The 20,232-nt window shown below is 37.3% G+C and overlaps 1 protein-coding gene across 1 annotated transcript; it reads right to left on the bottom strand.

Annotated features, from left to right (window-relative positions):
* Nucleotides 1-8,928: 8,928 nt before the first annotated feature.
* Nucleotides 8,929-20,005, bottom strand: LOC137393551 (carbonyl reductase [NADPH] 1-like). Its single transcript, XM_068080148.1, has 8 exons — nt 19,884-20,005; nt 15,002-15,086; nt 14,701-14,879; nt 12,971-13,083; nt 12,332-12,475; nt 11,364-11,508; nt 9,397-9,460; nt 8,929-9,308 (listed from the first exon to the last, which is right to left on the bottom strand). Exons 1-8 carry the CDS (start codon nt 19,899-19,901, stop codon nt 9,214-9,216), a joined length of 843 nt encoding a protein of 280 aa, XP_067936249.1. The 5' UTR covers nt 19,902-20,005; the 3' UTR covers nt 8,929-9,213.
* Nucleotides 20,006-20,232: the final 227 nt, after the last annotated feature.

Below are 20,232 nucleotides of genomic sequence, written 5' to 3'. Positions count from 1 at the left end.
GTAGTCCTCATCCTAAGACACTACTAGCTAGCTAACTTATATGAAGCAAGAAAAATATATTATTTTATGCCATTCTTTTCGCAGCCATTTCGTCAATCTTTTCGCATAAAGTACAATATCATAAATAATTATGCTATATTTTTTTACTACGACTACAGTACAACATTGTCTAGACTAAAAGGATGTTATAAGCTATATCTAAATATACTAAATAAAGTGTTGTAAATAATTGTCTCGCTGATAACTGGTTGCTGATCTGATGTATGCTGGCTACTACTTCGCTTCAACAAGTTGTAAATCTGGCTGGCTCCTGTAATACTGGTGATATACCTCCGCTTGTGCCTGGCAGACACTGTGGAATTGCTTGCTTCACTGAATATCCATTAGTAACTGTTGTATCCAGTTAGTCTCTTCCATATTAAGTGGTGTTGGTCAATAATAATCATGATTTAGTAACAATGCTGTTTTGCATTCATAAGTTCTTCATTATAATGGTCAGATAACTCTCAATCTAATTGATGTCCCATATATTCACATTGCATTAGCTGTGATGGTTGGACAACTCCTATTCTTGACATTTCCAGTAACATAGCAATTGCCTTAGATTTCCATGTTTGCTTGTTGATGTATCACAGTGCTTAGTGCAATTTTATGCAACAGTTGTGGTATTACGAGATTTCTCAATTTATTATTTCTTTTGACTTATTGGTCATCTATCGTTTCAAACCCTGACAGCAGAAAATAATACGTTAGGTTCAGCAAACTGTATTTCAGGTAGTTTGGTTACAGCCAGTGTCCAAATTGTTACTTGAAGTCTTAATGTTTGCGGGTGAACTATAATGCACATCCAACATATTATCTGAATGTAAAGGTTTTTCAAACACATAAAATACTCAAGGTTATCAAGACACTGAAGTGGATTTCGGTTAGCAGGCTAAGGGAGGTTATCCGATCATTATAGATCTAGCATTATATGTCACTATAGACCTATAGACTCTTTTATGTATAGATCTGGTGAATTTCAGTCACACTATAGACTCCTTGATATATAAATCTGGTGATCTTCAAACACACTGTAGAATCTTTGATGTATACACCTGGTGATCTTCAGAGATATTACTGCAACCAGTGATATATCTTGTCTGTATTAAAGACCTTGTGTTGCAGTTGCGACCTTAGTCATTCATATTAGTTTGTTATATTATATGTTAATTTACAGTAAATTTGAATTATTTCAAAAATGCAAACAAGCAACCACTACTAAACAGGTAAATGTAAGTCTGTAGTAATAAATGCCTAGAATTGTTAACGACTATGCGAAGTACTCTCAGCAATTTGTTAATCTCTGAGCCTACTGGTTTTTTATAACCATCAACTGGGATTTGAGAATTTTGTTGACTTAGTCTTTTCTGTTTGTGTGGATAGCCTTGACTCACCAATGCTGCCTGCAGAGGATACGGTCCAAAAATGCATACAGTGAAAAAACCAAAAGCACAGGATATATTTCGTTTACTATTTGTGATTTAATCGAGCATCTAATGTATTCCTTAAGATATTTTATTCGTCTTTCACGGTTTTCTTTTTGCTATTGTAGCACCCCAAAGAGCACCCTAAAGAGCACCCCAAAGAGCACCCCAAAGAGCTCTGTAGTGATTACTACTAACAGAAATCTTTTCAAGCTGCAAAACATTCGCTTATATTATTATATTATTTAAGTTTCTTGTTACTCATTGTAAAAAAATTGACTTGAATACTTTTATTGCTTTTTGTTTGTTTTTAGTGTTAGCATTCAATTTAGATAATATGAGGCTGTCATAATACATAAAAAGAAATGCATCTCTTTTTGTGCATCACCCACAAATCTTTTATACCTCTTCATACAGATGATCTATCAGCGTATGGATGCTGTCATACAGGTGATATATCAGTGTATTGAAACTGTCATACAGATGATCAGTCAGCATATGGGTGTTGTCATACAGATGAGATACCAGCGTATTGAAACTGTCATACAGATGATCTATCAGCGTATGGATGCTGCCATACAGGCGATATATCACTGTATTGAAACTGTCATACAGATGATCTATCAGCGTATTGGAACTGTCATACAGGTGATCTATCAGCATAGTGACACTGTTATCCAGGTGATCTATCAGTGTATTGACACTGTTATACAGATGATCTATCAGCTTATTGACACTGTCATTCAGGTGATCTATCAGCGTACTGACACTGTCAAATAGGTGATCTATCAGCGTAGCGGCACTGCGAATAGAATACTCAGAAACAGATTTTAGCTGCTGAACACCTTTGTATAATGCTCATCTTAAGCTCATGCAGTACAATTCTAATGATATAGTTGAAAATCCATATAAAACACATAATACACACCAATCGCACTAGGATTGGCCTTCTATCACTTCTCAATTGTACACAATGCAAAAACATATTTATTTTCCGGAATTCCTCCTCCCACAATCCCTAAAGCCAATTCCTTAAACCCATGGAGAAATCTTCACTGAACAATCTTCACTAAATCTTTACTTTAGTAAGAGTCGTATCCACCTATCCATCTGTCGGTTAGTGGTTGGGAAAAATGGTGCATCGTACTGGATTTTAACCCTCGACTTTCAGCTTGGTGGCCTGACACTAACCCCTGCACCAATCATCACCCTGCACCATTATTTAGCTATTTATAATAATTGTGGAGATAGTTATTACGGATGCTTTCATGGCACACCTGACTATCTATGCTTACACTTGACTATCTCTCACAGCTCTAGACTGCCAGAGTACTAGTACATACATGTATACATATAATAACTCCTAAAGCGAATGTGACGAGCCGTGCCCCATAGATCTGGTTATAACATTATCAATATACTCGGTCAGTGACAATATCATCATATGCGCTATAATTTAAACATACCGTTTTCTCTCTATAAAAACAACTAAACTATCCTTCTGTAAAAAATTATAATTTGATTTACATTTTCCTTCCACAATCCAAAACCTATACCATCAAACTGCGAGGAGCTTCCATATGAAAGTATCGTAATTGTTTTGTGGGTATATGCAAGCCTCCTGCATAGAATGTATTCAAGTGATACAGTCTATTGAAAACTATTGGGAGTACCATCTTGTTTTGAAGAACACCAAAAATAACCCACCTTTCTGATAACTTTTTTCCATCATCCGTATCCAGAAAAAGATCACCTGTCCAAGCAAAAGAGACGATGGTAATATTAACTGATTCCAGATGATTCCATAATAACACATGAAGATTGTGAAACCTGTCTATTGCATGGTTGCATTATATTTCATAGTGCTCTCACTTTGCAGTAAAACAAAGTTAGTCTGCGGGGTCGCTTGAGGTTTTGAGGCTGACCTGCTATTCTGTTGAGGAAGTTCCTCTGGATGTTGTTTGGATCAGCCCTGTCGCTTGTAAAGCAGGCTTCCGATCATTCTGTTTGATGGAAACCGATTCAGTAACTCTTGAAGGCTTGCGCAGGAGTCAGTAGCCGGCGCTACTGCTGTTGCTCTTTGTTCTTTTTTGGAGTCAGTTTCTTGTTGCTGGGCAGTCTTTGCGGATGCGCCCCTTTCTACCACACCCCCAGCAAAGAGTGGCCTGAGGGCGGTTTTCTTGTTCCAGAGTTTGGCTTGCTGCTGGAGCCGCTTTATCTTTTTGGTGAAATCCTGCATCTACTGGGCAAATTGGCTAATGACCTCAATCTCTGCAGACTTTGTTTAGCAAGGAAGCCCTTCTTCAACAGACCGGATCAAGGGGCTGGCAGGTTGGTGTTTTCCTCCTGTATTTGAAGATAATCATTGCCAGCCTGCAAAGTGGCTGCTAGAAGATGTCATTGCAAAAAAGGGCTGCTGAATGAGTTGGAAAATGCCTCCATAGCCATGTTGTTTTGATGTGGGTTGAGCAGGTTTCCATATGCAATACAGAATGACCTCTCCACTTCCATGGCACATTGTGCAAACCAAGAGCAAGCAAACCAAAAGTTGCTCGCTTGTTCCATTGCAGGGCACTAAGCCAACTCTGGACCTGCCAAGTGGATAGCCTGAATCGGACCCTGAGGGTATCAAAGACAATGTCAGAATACCCGGTTCATTCACAGTCCTCAACAGCTTGGTTGCCCAATATTTCCCTTAGATGCAACACAGTTGTGTCTGCCCTCCAGTGATTGGCGTCAGCCAACTCCTGAAAGCGAGTAATGAAGTATTCTACATCCCGTCTCGGTGTACTGAGGAATTTTGAGCCCATGTGCAGGTTCATGAGGCTGGGGCATCAACAGCACTTTTTTCAGCTTCAACCAGTCGGTCTGTGCACGCATCGGCGCTCTTAGCTTATCTGCTGACCATTTCTTCTGTGGACCTTTAGAGTAGGATTCTGATACTTTTAAGGCAGGTCTCTTAATATACCTCGCTATCCATTTGGCTGCCACTTTTACGCCAGTATGAGTGGTGCTGCCATACCCCCAGCAGTGTTTGTCTAGGCTGCCACTTTTAGGGTAGTTTTTTGTTGTAGCTCGGGTTTTGTAATGCCGTTTTTTAGGCAGGACTCACTCTAAGGTTTTTGGGTTACATTCCGCACCACGTTTAAGGCGGTGCGGAAAGGGCTTCCAGTGCTAGTTCTAATGTGAAGCTTAGGATCGACCAATTTTACCGTTGCCACCAATGTAAAGGATACGTGTCACTACCTTAACTAGCACCTCATGAATTTGAATAAATGACTTGAGGCGCTTTGAGTTTCATACATATATTTGCTGATTTCATGAATACAGTATAAAAACATGTAGCGGTTCACAAGCAAGCACAAATGGGCTCTGATCCTTCTCCTCTTGCCTGTGCCTTTTATATGAATCTTCGCTAAGAAACCCTGACTCCTTATGTACATGTATAGTCCAGGCTGAGCTGGCCTAGACTGTCCTGAGCTGCGCTGGCCCGAGTCATGATGTTCTGAGTCACGCTGAGTTGGTCTAAACTGAGTCGAGGTACCGTCCTTCACAATACTACCTTTTGCTTTAAGCACTTTATACTTTGAACAAATTATGATGACTGAGATTTTTTACATCTTCGTTTTGCGAAAGCTTTGTTAGCAGCACTAACTAGTACATATTAGGATGTTTATTAATACATATGAAGTTTATTAATACATATGGTGTTTATAAACATAACATTGGCCCTTTCACAGTTTCCTAATTTGGGACTCTGTGCTGTTGTAGCAGCCTTAGCAGCCAGGAACAATGGTCATTTATACATTTATCATTGGTTTTTATTGAACTTATGGTTGAAAACTTGAGATAGGAAACTTACTTGGTCAGGTGACCAAGTCAGTTTATATGCTTGGTATGCTGCTGATAAGGCCTGTCATACTACCTGTCATTGCTCTGACAGGTAGTATCATCACTGGTATTGCAGGCAGTATAATCACTGGTATTGCATCGGCTGCTGCCGATGCAATGAAATCGGACAAATCGTTAGCATACTGAAAATTAATTTGAGCTGGTGGAACACATAGTATGTTGCCGATAGAGTTGACCAAGTCAATGAGGTAGTATGGGTTGAACAGCAAAGACAATATTCGGAGGAATTTTGTGCTTACACCAAACCAATAATTTTGAATAGATGGTCAATTTCCTTAAATTTTCTTTCTGCAATAAACGATTTTTACTGATAATTAGAATCATAAAGTCAGACTAGTAGTTCAGACTAGTAGTTCAGACTAGTAATTTAGACTAGTAGTTCAGACTAGTAGTTCAGACTAGTAGATCGGGCTAGCAGTTTGAGCTAGTAGTTCGGACTAGTAGTTCGGACTAGCAGTTCGGACTAGTAGTTCGGACTAGTAGCTCAGACTAGCAGTTCAGACTAGTAGTTCAGGCTAGTAGTTCGAACTAGTAGTTTAGACTTGTAGTTCGAACTAGTAGTTCGGACTAGTAGTTCGGACTACTAGTTCGGACTACTAGTTCGGACTAGTAGTTCGGACTAGCAGTTCAGACTAGTAGTTCGAGCTAGTAGTTCGGACTAGTAGTTCAGACTAGTATTTCGGACTAGCAGTTCGGACTAGTAGTTCAGACTAGTTGTTCAGGCTAGTAGTTTGGACTAGTAGTTCAGACTAGTAGATCAGACTAGTAGTTCGGACTAGTAGTTCGGACTAGTATTTCGGACTAGCAGTTCGAACTAGTAGTTCAGACTAGTAGTTCAGACTAGCAGTTCGGACTAGTAGTTCAGACTTGTAGCTCGGACTTGTAGTTCGGACTAGTAGTTCGGACTAGTAGTTCGGACTAGTAGTTCGGACTAGTAGTTCGGACTAGTAGTTCGGACTAGTAGTTCGGACTAGTATTTCGGACTAGCAGTTCGGACTAGTAGTTCAGACTAGTAGTTCAGACTAGCAGTTCGGACTAGTAGTTCAGACTTGTAGCTCAGACTTGTAGTTCGGACTAGTAGTTCGGACTAGTAGTTCAGACTAGAAGCAAGAGAAATGAGGCATAACGCTGAACTGGTTGACTTATCAATATATGTGGATCTGAAGCTTACTACCCACATTTTTTACATTTCACTTGCAATATGAGAATACTCAACTTGACTTTTTAAGTAGAATTTTTTCAAAACTAGTGAAAAGCATTAAAATCAATTTACAGAAGTCAGCCAAGCCAAAGAATGAATCCAATATCATAACGCATTCTTATAATTATCACATGTCAAGCTCTGATCGGTCAGTGTTTATTGCCTCCTTGAGGTCAACATCGAAAATATGATGTTTGGTATACCTGAGATTCAATTTCAGTATAAAAACTATTAAAAATTTGTAAGGAATAGAATTGTTTTATCTGTAAGAGGGAGAAGATTCATCGCAGCCGAAGCTTCTTGTTTGAGAATGAAGAGATATATGCAGCTTATGCAATATCTATTTCCTATGTTAGATCAGTCATAAACATGGGGTTACATAAACCTATTGAACAGTTTTACTCTGGAACATGTTGCCTAGCAATGACGTGTATAGGAAAAGAGTTTAGCAAAGTTTTAAAATCAAGTTTTAAAATCCTTTTAAAAAGGTCAAAAGAGGGCTCAAAATTTCAATTTTAAGTTTGCACGTGCTAGCAGTGTTGGCATCTTCGAATAGTTCAGTCAATCGTGAGAATCTAGTTCAAGTGTATTCCTTGATCAAAGTGAAACGGGTCTCAAACATGTGAAAGCTTCTAATTAACCAGGAATTGGCAAAAAGTTCATTGCATACTCTTACCATGTTACATGTATTTGAGACTGACTTGTGTCTGCAAATAGTCGAGGAAGCATGAAGCAAGGGCACCAAGTGTCTGATCAACTAGGCAAAGCATTAAAATACGCAGATATGGATGCTACCTTTTAGGACTATAGATAGCCTTTTAGAAGATTCGATGGTGCAAACAAGATGAGCTGGCAGGATTGTTGAACGTTGTAAAAGGGTAAACTAGGACATGGTTCACTCTGTCTTCTTTTCAAATGCTCTCAATCTAGGAATGCATCATAAACCTTCTATCTATGCCAAACTGGGAGTGAGCTACCAACTACAATATGATCATTTTAGTGCTCTTCTTGATCTTTGGTCGAAGTTTATAGTTTAATTCAACTACACCCCTCTGAGTGACTACTGAGCTCAACTACACTCTTCTGAGTGACTACCAACTTCAATCACATCCCTCTGAGTAACTATCGACTGCAACTACATCTCTCTGAGTGACTACCGACTTCAACAACACTCTTCTGAGTGACTACCGACGCCACACTACCCTCAGCTCTGGTTTATTTGATGTTTTTCATTACTTGGAAGGTGTTTTGTGATGTAGACTAAAGCAGCAGTATGATACATGTGCCAAGGCAGTCTAAAATACAATGTACATATCTATATTCCTCCTGACTAGCAATAACAAAACACACTCAACTTTTCTTATAGTCTTTGATAGTCTCGAATGTCAGGGAGTTGCAGACCAGTCTGCATATCCCTATAAATGTTTCACCATTTAAATCTTTTATAACGTGTTTTATATTATAGGTACACTACCCTTTCAGTTAACCTGCAAATGGAAACAATTTAAATTGATAACTTCTCCAAGAATTGATCGTTATCGTCAATGTAATATATATTTGACAGATTCTCCCGAACAACACGTATTTAGTTCAAATTCTTTCAGATTTCTGTGAGTCATCACAAACACAAGCATACTGTCATTGAAAGTATTATAACAAGATTAACTTGTGTGTTGTCAGCTCTTGCATTCGCTCTCAAATTGGTTATTTGGGCCAAACTATTTTTTAAACATCAAAGTTTTACTTTTTTATTCACAAAGTTAATCTGCTGTGTATTTTAATGCAACCATTTATGTACAGTATAGGATAATCTATTTGAAGACTGCTAAGTCTAGTATGATGGATTTTTTAACAAAATCGTTTTTTATTTGTTACTCAACTGCTCTCCTCTGTTTAGCTTTGATTGATTTTAAGAACTCGGTTTAACATATTAGAGCCAAAGGCATATATATATATTGGTGTCATCAGCTAGCACTTTATACACGAGCTTAAAGGCTTCAAGCTACCTGGTCAAGTGTTTAGCATAATATATTTATGTTAAATTGATGTTGTACCTATGCACACCTCCAGTTGCTAGTATATATCACTGTGTAACAGTCATTGGCCGAGCTCTCTGCTAAGTGCCACATTACAAACTCTTTTCCTTGGTTGAAAAAGTTCAAAAGCAAAAAGTTCTTTTCAACGCAATACAGTTTAAAGACAATGCAGTTTAAACTTGATACAGTTTAAATTCCGCAATATTACTTGATAGACTGATACAGGCTGGTTCACACCTGGATGTCAGAATTTTAACATTTAATCGTACAGCTTATGTTGAACAATGATTAGATATATCGGGGTGCTTCACTCCCTATGGCATCTCTTATATTCACAAATAGTCAGCTCTGCGTATAGAGAAAGAACAGTAAGTTGAGACACAGTAAGAACAAGACACCAGATAAGTTTGTCTCTAAAATTTGTCAGACGCGCCATGGTCAGTATAGAGTGTGAAACAGTATAGAATGTGAAAGAAACGAATAAAGGAGAATTCAGAATTAACAAACATCATATTGATAAAAAAAAATCTAAAGTATTAAATCTAAAAAGTTCTAACAAAAAAGAATTGTTTTTATTATGAGAAAGACAGGAGATAAATTATTTCCACTCCACAACACATCTCTTAGAAACATGCTGTCCTTTGATGGGCGTGTTTGGAGGAAGGACAGCGAGATAGTAAGGAGTGTCAGCGCCTGAAGAATAAATGATATTTTCTCTTCACGATAAATGAAATCCAATGATAACTATCAACAGAAGGAAAACATATAAAGAGAGGTTTACCTTCATCAATGCTAAGATTCCCTGAATGGCTTGTCATGCTCGTATTCACATACCCCGGGTCAGCCTACAATAAGCATCGTGACTGCTTTTACTATTACTTTCACAGATCTACGATGCCTGATGACATGTACATGGCAGGCATACACATGGCAGACATACAATTGCAGTCGTACAATTGCAGTCGTACAATTGCAGTCGTACAATTGCAGTGGTACATGTGCAGTGGTACAGATGCAGTAGTACATGTGCAGTGGTACAGATGCAGTGGTACATGTGCAGTGGTACAGATGCAGTAGTACACGTGCAGTGGTACAGATGCAGTGGTACATGTGCAGTGGTACAGATGCAGTGGTACATGTGCAGTGGTACAGATGCAGTGGTACATGTGCAGTGGTACAGATGCAGTGGTACATGTACAATGGTACAGATGCAGTGGTACATGTACAATGGTACAGATGCAGTGATACATGTACAATGGTACAGATGCAGTGGTACATGTACAATGGTACAGATGCAGTGGTACATGTACAATGGTACAATTGCAGTGGTACATGTGCAATGGTACAATTAGAGGAATCCCTCGTGCATAGTTCTCAGCTGACCAACCTTTTACAAAATACTCACAGGAACAATTTAAAATCCATGTACTGGGTGTACTATTACTGTTAGACAGAGTAACTGACATGATGTGTACTATCATGGTTAGACAGAGTAACTCACATGATGTGTGCTATCACTTTTAAACAGAGTAACACACATGATGTGTACTATCACTGTTAGACAGAGTAACTCACATGATGTGTACTATCACTGTCAGACTGAGTAACACACATGATGTGTACTATCACTGTCAGACAGAGTAACTCACATGATGTGTACTATCACTGTTAGACAGAGTAACTCACATGATGTGTATTATCACTGTTAGACAGAGTAACTCACATGATGTGTACTATCACTGTTAAACAGAGTAACTAACATGATGTGTACTATCACTGTGAGACAGAGTAACACACATGATATGTACTATCGCTGTTAGACAAAGTAACTCACATGATGTGTACTATCACTGTTAGACAGAGTAACTCACATGATATGTACTATCACTGCCAGACAGAGTAACTCACATGATGTGTACTATCACTGTGAGACAGAGTAACACAAATGATGTGTACTATCACTGTTAGACAGAGTAACTCACATGATGTGTACTATCACTGTGAGACAGAGTAACACACATGATATGTACTATCACTGTCAGACAGAGTAACTCACATGATGTGTACTATCACTGTGAGACAGAGTAACACACATGATATGTACTATCACTGTTAGACAGAGTAACTCACATGATATGTACTATCACTGTTAGACAGAGTAACTCACATGATATGTACTATCACTGTTAGACAGAGTAACTCACATGATGTGTACTATCACTGTTAAACAATGAGAACTGTCTATGATATATAAACTATATTAAGAACTGAAAACTTTTAAAACATTTTACAACTTTTTCATGGTTTGATCAAAGTTTCATGGTTGTTACCATTCATCAGGTAAAATTAAAAATTTTACCTGATGAATGGTAGCAACCATGAAACTTTAAGTTGTAAAATGTTTTAAAAGTTTTCAGTTCTTAATATAGTTTATATAAATGCTCTATTTTAATATTGAGCACTCTCTTCTAGTGAACTGCAACCTTCTTCTTCATCAGTATATATATATATATATATATATTAATGATATATAATTATATATACTTCTCACATACAACAATGCTGTATAGACACTAATAACACTGCAAAACATGCAACTATTCCAGATGATTCCATTCACAGCATGAAAACAACACTTCATACAACCATACAAACATGAGAATAACACTTCAAGCAACCAGAAAAACATGGAAATATTACTTCGTACAACCAGACAAACACCAAATTATTCTGGATGATTCCACTCACAGCATTGACAACTATGTCTCTCTCTGGTGTAGAACTGAACTGTTGTTGATAGGCTCGGGCCATCACAGTATTAGCCAGCTTAGATGTGCCGTAAGCTGAATTGTCAGGCCAACCTTTCTGTGCGTGATCTCCTGCTTTCACTGACCTAATAGAAATACCCGATAGATATCAATTTTAAAGCGAATGCCATCAGCATGATAGGTTCATAAAAGAACCAACAATTCAATATCTTCTGATTATGTGAGTAAACGGCTCGGAACAAAAAGCATGAGAACCATCTTAAAATGGACAGCAAATAAGACTATGTAAGCTTGAGGACATGATAGATATGGTTGTGGTTCTAATCATCTAGTATTTGACATTAAATACCACTTATATCAACTTATATGCTACTAATATCAACTTAAATATCACTTATATCAACTTAAATACCACTTATATCAACATATATACCACTTATATCAACTTAAATACCACTTATATCAACTTAAATACTACTTATATCAACTTAAATACCACTTATATCAACTTAAATACCACTTATATCAACTTAAATACCACTTATATCAACTTAAATACCACTTATATCAACTTAAATACCACTTATATCAACTTAAATACCACTTATATCAACTGATGACTTTGGCTGACCATCCGTGCTCGGGTCACCGGATCATCATGAGCAACATTTTTTCAACATGATAGACTTTCAAATAGTTTGAAAGCCAATAATCTAACCCGACATGACTCAGCTAAATATCGCTTCTAAAAGTTATTTTGGATGGTACACTTTCTACAGGTTTATCTGCCGTTGCCTCACAGCTAATACATTTACTAGACAAACAGTGAAATATTGGCGTCGACATATTTTAAAGATCTTAAAGCAAACAGAGCGATTATACGGTGTACTCTGTATGACAAGTCTTAAGAGCAAATATTTGTAGAGGATAAGCTCCTTATCAACTCACGACACAAACTCTCTCATCAAGTTCAGCGCTGCATCTATAGTCATGGGCGGGTCGTTCTTTATGTAAACCTCATATCGCGATGGAGAAATCTCCTTGGTCTTATGAAGGGCTCTCATCGCCATGAAACTACTGAGGATGACAACCCTGTTGGATAAGAAACAAAGGAGTTAGACGTCTAGTAAAAAATTCTGACCTTCTGTAGATTATTTTCCATTTGGCTTTACACACTTGGCTTTGTTAAGGTCTAAATGACAAATATTCAGATGAATATAGAAACAACCCCTAGTCTAACAATGGTGTCAAAACTTGTTATATTATCATAAGATCATGCGTCTCATTAACTACATCACAATTTTTGAGGCAGCAGCAAACTAATAGACATGAAATTGGCTACAGATAATTTAGTACTAAAAAGTAAGTTGTATAATATAAAAGTTTAATGAAAACAAAGAAAACTATTACAATGGAACTTCAGCTGCTGACTCGAATAATATGGTGAAATAATAGTTTTACAAGTAAGTTAATATAACAATTACTTGGACACTGAACTAGCTTATATAACAGAATATTTAGATACTGAGTTGGTTCATATAGCAGACACTAATGTCTCAGATGGCTGTAAAAATAGCAAAAACTGACCTGGCACCATCTCTGAGGATAGGAAAAAGTTGTTCACAAACAGTGTGAGTCCCAAATACATTTGTCTGCAGAGTGACTTCAGCTTGAACAGCGTATGGATCAGTGGCAGCACCCTAAATCACAGTCAGTATGCAGCAATTATATGAGAAACGAAGAGCTGTGTATACAAAATCTGTTCAAGTTGAAAAGTAACTGACACCACAAAATATTTTTACATTGACAGCAGCAATTAAAATTGCAAATTGCGATTTGAATAATATTATTGTGTAATTTTCCCCCAAAAAACCTGGTTTTATCAGCATTTTCAAACCAAGAAAATGGACAGAAAGATTCTTGATCTTTGTAAAATATCAAGCAGAAACAGCTGTGATGTTATATAATTGAAATAATAAATCATAATAATAATAAAATCAGTCATATTTTGAACTAGATTCTCTTAAAATTATCCAACCAAAATCCTTGTTCATAAAAGCAGAGCATGGGTTAGTAAGTTTTAAACAGATGACTTTACAAAATACCCAACTTTTATGAACAATGTCTTGAACTTACAAATTTTATAAAAAAATTTCTTGCTGCACACTCCAATGAAGACAAGCGCAAGCCTAACGGTGCAATTATATAGCTGTCAATCATACGCGGTACATATAAATACGACACGGTCCTATTTCATATTTGCAGAATCAGCTTCGGCTTTGCATCATGACTATCTGCCATGCTAGGCAACCAGAATGACGTAGCGAGGTGACTGAATGGAGAAAATGTATTAGAATGGCGGTCACAGAATTGCTTTTGTCTTGCAATCACTCATTGGCTAATAATCGGTATTGACATCATAATTGATGTCTGTTTTGTGATAGCTTGGAGCTTGCATCGCAAGTATTTTCTGTCCCCAAATTTGGCTTTTTGTTCTTCTACCAAAATCATAGCATAAAAATAAAATAGGATGATAGTTAGATGATGTTATAAATAGGATGATAGTTATATGATGTTATAAATAGGATGATAGTTATATGATGTTATAAATAGGATGATAGTTATATGATGTTATAAATAGGATGATAGTTATATGATGTTATAAATAGGATGATAGTTATATGATGTTATAAATAGGATGATAGTTATATGATGTTATAAATAGGTGTAAATTTAAAATGGTGTAAGTTAATCTCTAACTATATACACTGAATACCCAAAGTTTACATGACTGTTCTCTAAAAAAATGAACTCTATTAACTAATCAAGGCCATTTACAACCAAAATTTTATGAGTGAAACACCAATCCCGGACCAAATACTGACTTCCTATATAGACTGCCGGACTAGAACACTGCTATTAAAGCTGATGGAATGTAGTAACATGTAGTATGACTACATCAAAAGACAAAACCATAAATAAAAATCGACAGAACATCAAAAGAATATTTTTTTAAATAATAGCTATAATAAATATAATTCATCTTAAAGGCTGATTAAACATCTTGTATTATTGATATTTATGTTTTTGTGTGCCAAATTTTATTAACCGTTGATCATATATTGATGGCTCAACGACTCAGAGTAAGTAGCAAAAGGAACAAGTCCAAAAGGAAAGTACGCATATGTCAAGCACTGGCCAGCAACTGGACAAAAAAAATCCAAGGTGAGAATTATATTGAAAAATGCTGCTAATGAAAGAATGACTAAAGCATGCTACTATGTATATATATATATATATATACATGTATATAATACCTTAAATGCTATGCCAGCATTGTTAACAAGAATGTCAATTCCACCATGTTCTTTTAAAAGTTTCTCTTTCATAGCCACAATTGTGTCTGCTTTAGTGAGATCAGCTTCAAGGTACTTGGCTGTCAGTCCTTCAGCTTCGAGTTTTTTTCGTGCCTCCTCACCGTTTGCAGCACTCCGCGCTAATGAACCGATCAACAGTTTAATACCATGCTTTCTCATGAAACTTTCCTATTATAACAGCATAGAGAATGTAACATCTAGACAGATTTAGCATCATAGATAATAATGAAGCAAAACCTACAAGTTCCATAAACGGTCCATGTGGGATGCTCCTTGCAGAGTCTCCTCACCACTCCAAATCCTATGCCTTGGTTCGCTCCGGTCACCTGAAATGTCAACCAATATTTTACATGTGTATATCTTTATAGCATGACCTGTACAGGTTTAGGCTAACGTAAAACAAAGATGGAAGCTAGCACCAGGTTTCTAGAACTTGGTCCTTACATTAGAAGTAAACGCTTAAATTTCATAGAAGTCATCATGATGAAACCAGAAACATGGCACTGGCTATCCAAATAAATAATTTGAAAACAAATAATAATATTCATTTCAAAAGCTTCTTCTACAACAGACAGAACATTTTGCCCCATAAATATTTCTGTGCTCTGCTGGCTTCAGCAGAGCACAAATGAGGTGGTTTCAGTTCCCTACTATTGGTGTCAGCAGGTTATATCACAGGAAGCATTGAGTTCAGCGTGGATACGCTAGAAGTAAGAGTTGTCTCCACCCTACTCCTATGATTTTTTTTCAGACTACCTTATTGGCAAGGCAATTTTTAAGCATAATTTACTAATATTTTTAGCTCATGTAAAAACATTGTAAATTTTATGCTCAGAATATTGTGATGGCTTTGCTAAGCTTCCCTAATTGTCACATGTGTTCAGCTATTCTCAGATTAGCCGTGTAATTCAGAAGCACTTGTAAGCACTTGCTATATAAGCAACTGCACCTCATTGTTAGGGGGAGAACAAAAACCACAGAGCAAGGAATTGGGAACTACAAAGCCATGAACTAGAAGGCAAAGAATTCCTTATCACTGTAAAGAACCGTGTGGTAACATTAATTTACCTCTGCACTGTTGTCGGTAATTGATAATATTGGATTATCCTACCAATCACTTTATAAGTATTAAGAATGGCTCTGTTTATTGAACGCAGATGGGCTACTGTAAGTAGTTATTGCTAATAGCTCTTAGTTAAGGTCTCTTGTTTATTGACTGTTTTAATCAATTTATCGTGCTGATTAATGTAACTAAGGTCCTACAGTTGAACTGTTTAGATGCTGCAATTTAGAACTAAAATTTTAAAGAAAATGAGATTCCTAAAATGAAGAATTTCAAGAGGCTTTTCCGTAACCCTTTGTTTATTTTAAGAACAAGAAACGGATATAATAGACATACCTTTAGACTTAATTATAAGAATAGAAAGTAAATGTCTTAAGACTTAAAATATAGTCAGTTAATCTCAGTAATCAACCCTTCCGCACACTCTGCTGACACGTCTGTCTGCCATGATGAAGCTGTGTTGAAAGAGTGAAGAATATGAGTGAATATTCATCATTTTATATCAATTCAGATTTAGCCTTAGTGTTCCCGGACACTATCTGTTTCACGATTTGGTGGTGGATCTTGTAGTTTTGGGAGTTTCGAGCTACTTGTTTTACATCAGCGGAGATTTCAACATGTGTAATCTCTAATCATAATATCAAGCCTGATGTAGGTTGGTATCAAATATGGATTTTAATATCGCATGACGCTAATTGTCATAGTCTGTGCTATGACTACAATCTTTCGGCAATTATCTGAGATTTCCTTATGCCAATTTCTCAATGTCCTAATAGGACAATGGGTAGGTTGAATGTAAAAGTTGGCTTGTAATGGTGATCATCTAATGTCCGAAATTTGTAGAATCCATGAGAATCTGTTATGAAATTTGCAATGGTGCTGTAATTTGTTCTTCTCTCAATGTTTATCTGTACATGGCTGATATCACATAGAACAGCAGCTTTTTGTATATAGATATGTATTGTTGTGGAAGTCGGCGCTGACTAGCCATTTGCAAGTGGGTTTTGTGTACAAGTTGTCTTATACCGAATGAGTAATAGCTCTCATGCACAACTGTAATTGTTGCAAGCAAGGTGTCTGGTGAATAATGGCTCTTTATTTACACAAGCTCTATAAGCACGAAAAGATAGAACAATTAGATACAATTCACTACAATCAAGTGTAATGCTGAAATGAGTTATAAATAATAAATACTCAAACAGTTACACTTGTAAATGAACATAAATGTTAAGATATGTATACACAAAGCTGCACAAAGGTAGGTTAATGTTACCACGCTGTTCCTAATGCAGATTAAGAACGTAATTCTCATTCCTTAGTTCTGTCATTCGTAGTCTGTGTATCACTTGCTCTGTGGTCTTTGTTTTCCCTCACTAGGGTATCTTCTTTGTTGCATATCCTTACCCCTCCTGCTTAACACTGGAGCACCTTTGCTTATATATCAAGGGCTGGGTGTTAATCCATGGGCTTTCTGCGCAAGCTGGCTTTTGGGCTAATCCGAGAATATTTGAACACTTATGATAATTAGAAAAAGCTCAGCTCAGTAAATCCATCACATTCTGCACCCCTAGATGCGGTGCTAACATCCAAATATTGGCTTATCAGCGTCGATAAGGCAGTTATGGATTTAGCTCTAATAGTGACAACCCTTTTGCAACCTTAAGTTACAATTCTTAGTTGTCTTCATAGCACAACATATTTCTTGTTCAACTAGGATGTTGTTAGAGTGTTCTTTTGGCCCGAGACAAAGTGATACTTCAAGTCATCATATTTGAGAAGCAGTTTCATGTAGCAGCATTGCATTTCATTCCTTTCTTGGACAACTTCATCAAGGCAAGATTCCAGTGTATATTTGTAGTCATGAGGTTGCTTTGCATATTTTTTAGCATGCATCTGATAGGCTGTTGCAGGTGTATGAGTAGCTTTGCTACTCGAATACAATCTGTTGCTTTCAGCTGTGCTAGCAGTCCAATGCTTGCCAAAGTTACTGGTTGCTCCACAATGCTGTACCTTCCTTGTGAAAGGACTCTATTGCCGTAAGAGTTATGCCCAGCATGATTTCGTGGGTGTCTCTTGCAATGTGGGCCTTGACTGGCATTGATCTTCTTTAGCCACAACCGTCCTTTGCTGATGCAGATTGAAGCCGTTTATCTGAACCGTCATGCAGCTGCTGCTCAACCATTCCCGGAACATCTAGTGTCGAGGTAGCGGCTGCAAGATTGATGCAGGGTTTCTCTGCATCAACTTTGGTACTGTAATCAGAAATATTACTTACAGACCTTTTAGTATGACAAGAACTGTACACAGACAAGGGAAGCGAAACTGTTGTCTTATTGAAATGTTGTGAATGAGGCAACTTACCAGTACTGTCCGCAGTGCTTACCCTTGTTCTTTTACTATTGCATGGTCTATCCGATTTGTTGTATCTGGTATAGGACACAAGTTTTACCACTTTAATCTTAGGAGCTTTATCGCTTTTCCTGATTAGGGCCTATGGATGGCTGTGACCCCTTCTTAGGTACCGTATAACTCCTTATGTGAGGAGTCTCCACATCGGAGCAACGTTTGGCCCTCCGATATTTGTTGCCATTGGCTTTGTTATCGCTTTGTCTCCTTTGCTCCAGAGCAGCAATTCTGGCAGACTGATCTTTTATCAGCTTAGTCTGTTTGGCCCTTTCTAGTGAAATTGAACGTAGCAAAACAGTTAGGTTTGTCTTATCGTAGTCAGTGTAGGTTTCGCTCATATTTTCTATTTGGGTAACTTTAGAAAGATCTGCCGTCCTTACTGTTCGTACTGGTTGATGCCCAGCTAATTCATTATCTGCTAGAGACAATATGCGATTGCTGGCAGCCTGTCTGTCCTGCAGTTCCAGCACATATTTCTGGAACGCATCATCAATGAAGGTTGCCCCATCGATGTGTACTGATGTATCGGAGTGCTTGACCTGCTTTGGCTGTTTCTCAGCAATATCATTAAATAGATTAGTCATGTCCCAGAATGGGTTACTGATCGGCAAGAATGCATTAGTAGACATTCTGTTATCTATGCCTTGAGCCATTTCTTTCCAGAGAGCTGTTCAACAATTACTAGGTTGTGCGTACAGCTAAACTTTCAGTAGCAACAGGATTACAGAAATCCCACTGCTGCCACCAATGTTGTGGAAGTTAGCGCTGACTAGCCACTTGCAAGTGGGTTCTGCACACAAGTTGTCTTACACCGAATGAGTAAAAGCTCTCGCGCACAACTGTAATTGTGGCAAGCAAGATGTCTGGGGAATAATGGCTTTTTATTTACACAAGCTCTATAAGCATGAAAAGGTAGAACAATTATATACAATTCACTACGATCAAGCGTAATGCTGAAATGAGTTACAAATAATAAATACTCAAACAGTTACACTTGTAAATGTAAGAATGTTAAGATATATATGTTACAAAGATATACAAAGCTGCACAAAGGTAGGTTAATGCTACCACCCTGTTTTTATTCAAGATTAAGAACGTAATTCTCAGTCCTTAGTTTCGTCGTTCGTAGTCTGTATCACCTGCTCTGTGCTCTTTGTTCTCCCCCTTAACACTGAAGCACCTTTGCTTATATAGCAAGGGCTGAGTGTTAATCAACGGGCTTTCCACGCAAGCTGGCTTTTAAATTATAGGGCTAATCTGAGAATAGCTGAATGCTTATGGTAATTAAAGCAGCTCAGCTTAATAAATCCATCACAGTATATCTATATACATATCTTTGATATTCTTGCATTTACAAGTGAAGTGTTTGAGTATTTATTATTTGTTAACTCATTTCAGCATTACGCTTGGTTGCATCAAATTGTATCTAAATGTTTTGTCCTTTAATGCTGATAGAGCTTGAGTAATAAAAAGTCATACTGATACCCCAGTCGCAACAATTAGTTGTGCATGAGAACTGTTACTCATTCAGTATAAGACAACTTGTACGCAGAACCCACTTGCAAGTGGCTAGTCAGCACTCACTTCCACAACAATATTCATGATATTACGCAATTACTGAAAAATTATTTGAAATAATAAAACAAATACTAACCACTGCAACCTTCGACATGATTTTTGCTCACCGCCGTAGCAACTTTTAAAGCTGATAGGCGCTGCGACTATAGATCTATACTATTAATACCTTGACATGCTTACGCAAAAACCGTACATACCTAATCCGCTTGTTTTAGTCTTAGTCGTTGTATAAGTAGCATATCGTAGCAGTCGAGTTATAAGTAGCAGTGGCGATTTGGTTAAACATTTACTGAATACTTAAATTTAAGGCTAAGCTCCGTTTATTACGCAAGTGGAAAGTACAAAATTATAGCCGAGTTTCTAGTAGTTTTAATAGACGTACGCTATTCTCATGGCGACGACACACTGCATGTACATACATAATT

Source organism: Watersipora subatra, chromosome 4 (assembly GCF_963576615.1).
Source record: "Watersipora subatra chromosome 4, tzWatSuba1.1, whole genome shotgun sequence".
Classification (NCBI taxonomy): domain Eukaryota; kingdom Metazoa; phylum Bryozoa; class Gymnolaemata; order Cheilostomatida; family Watersiporidae; genus Watersipora; species Watersipora subatra.
This window is presented reverse-complemented; position numbering and strand designations above follow the sequence as displayed.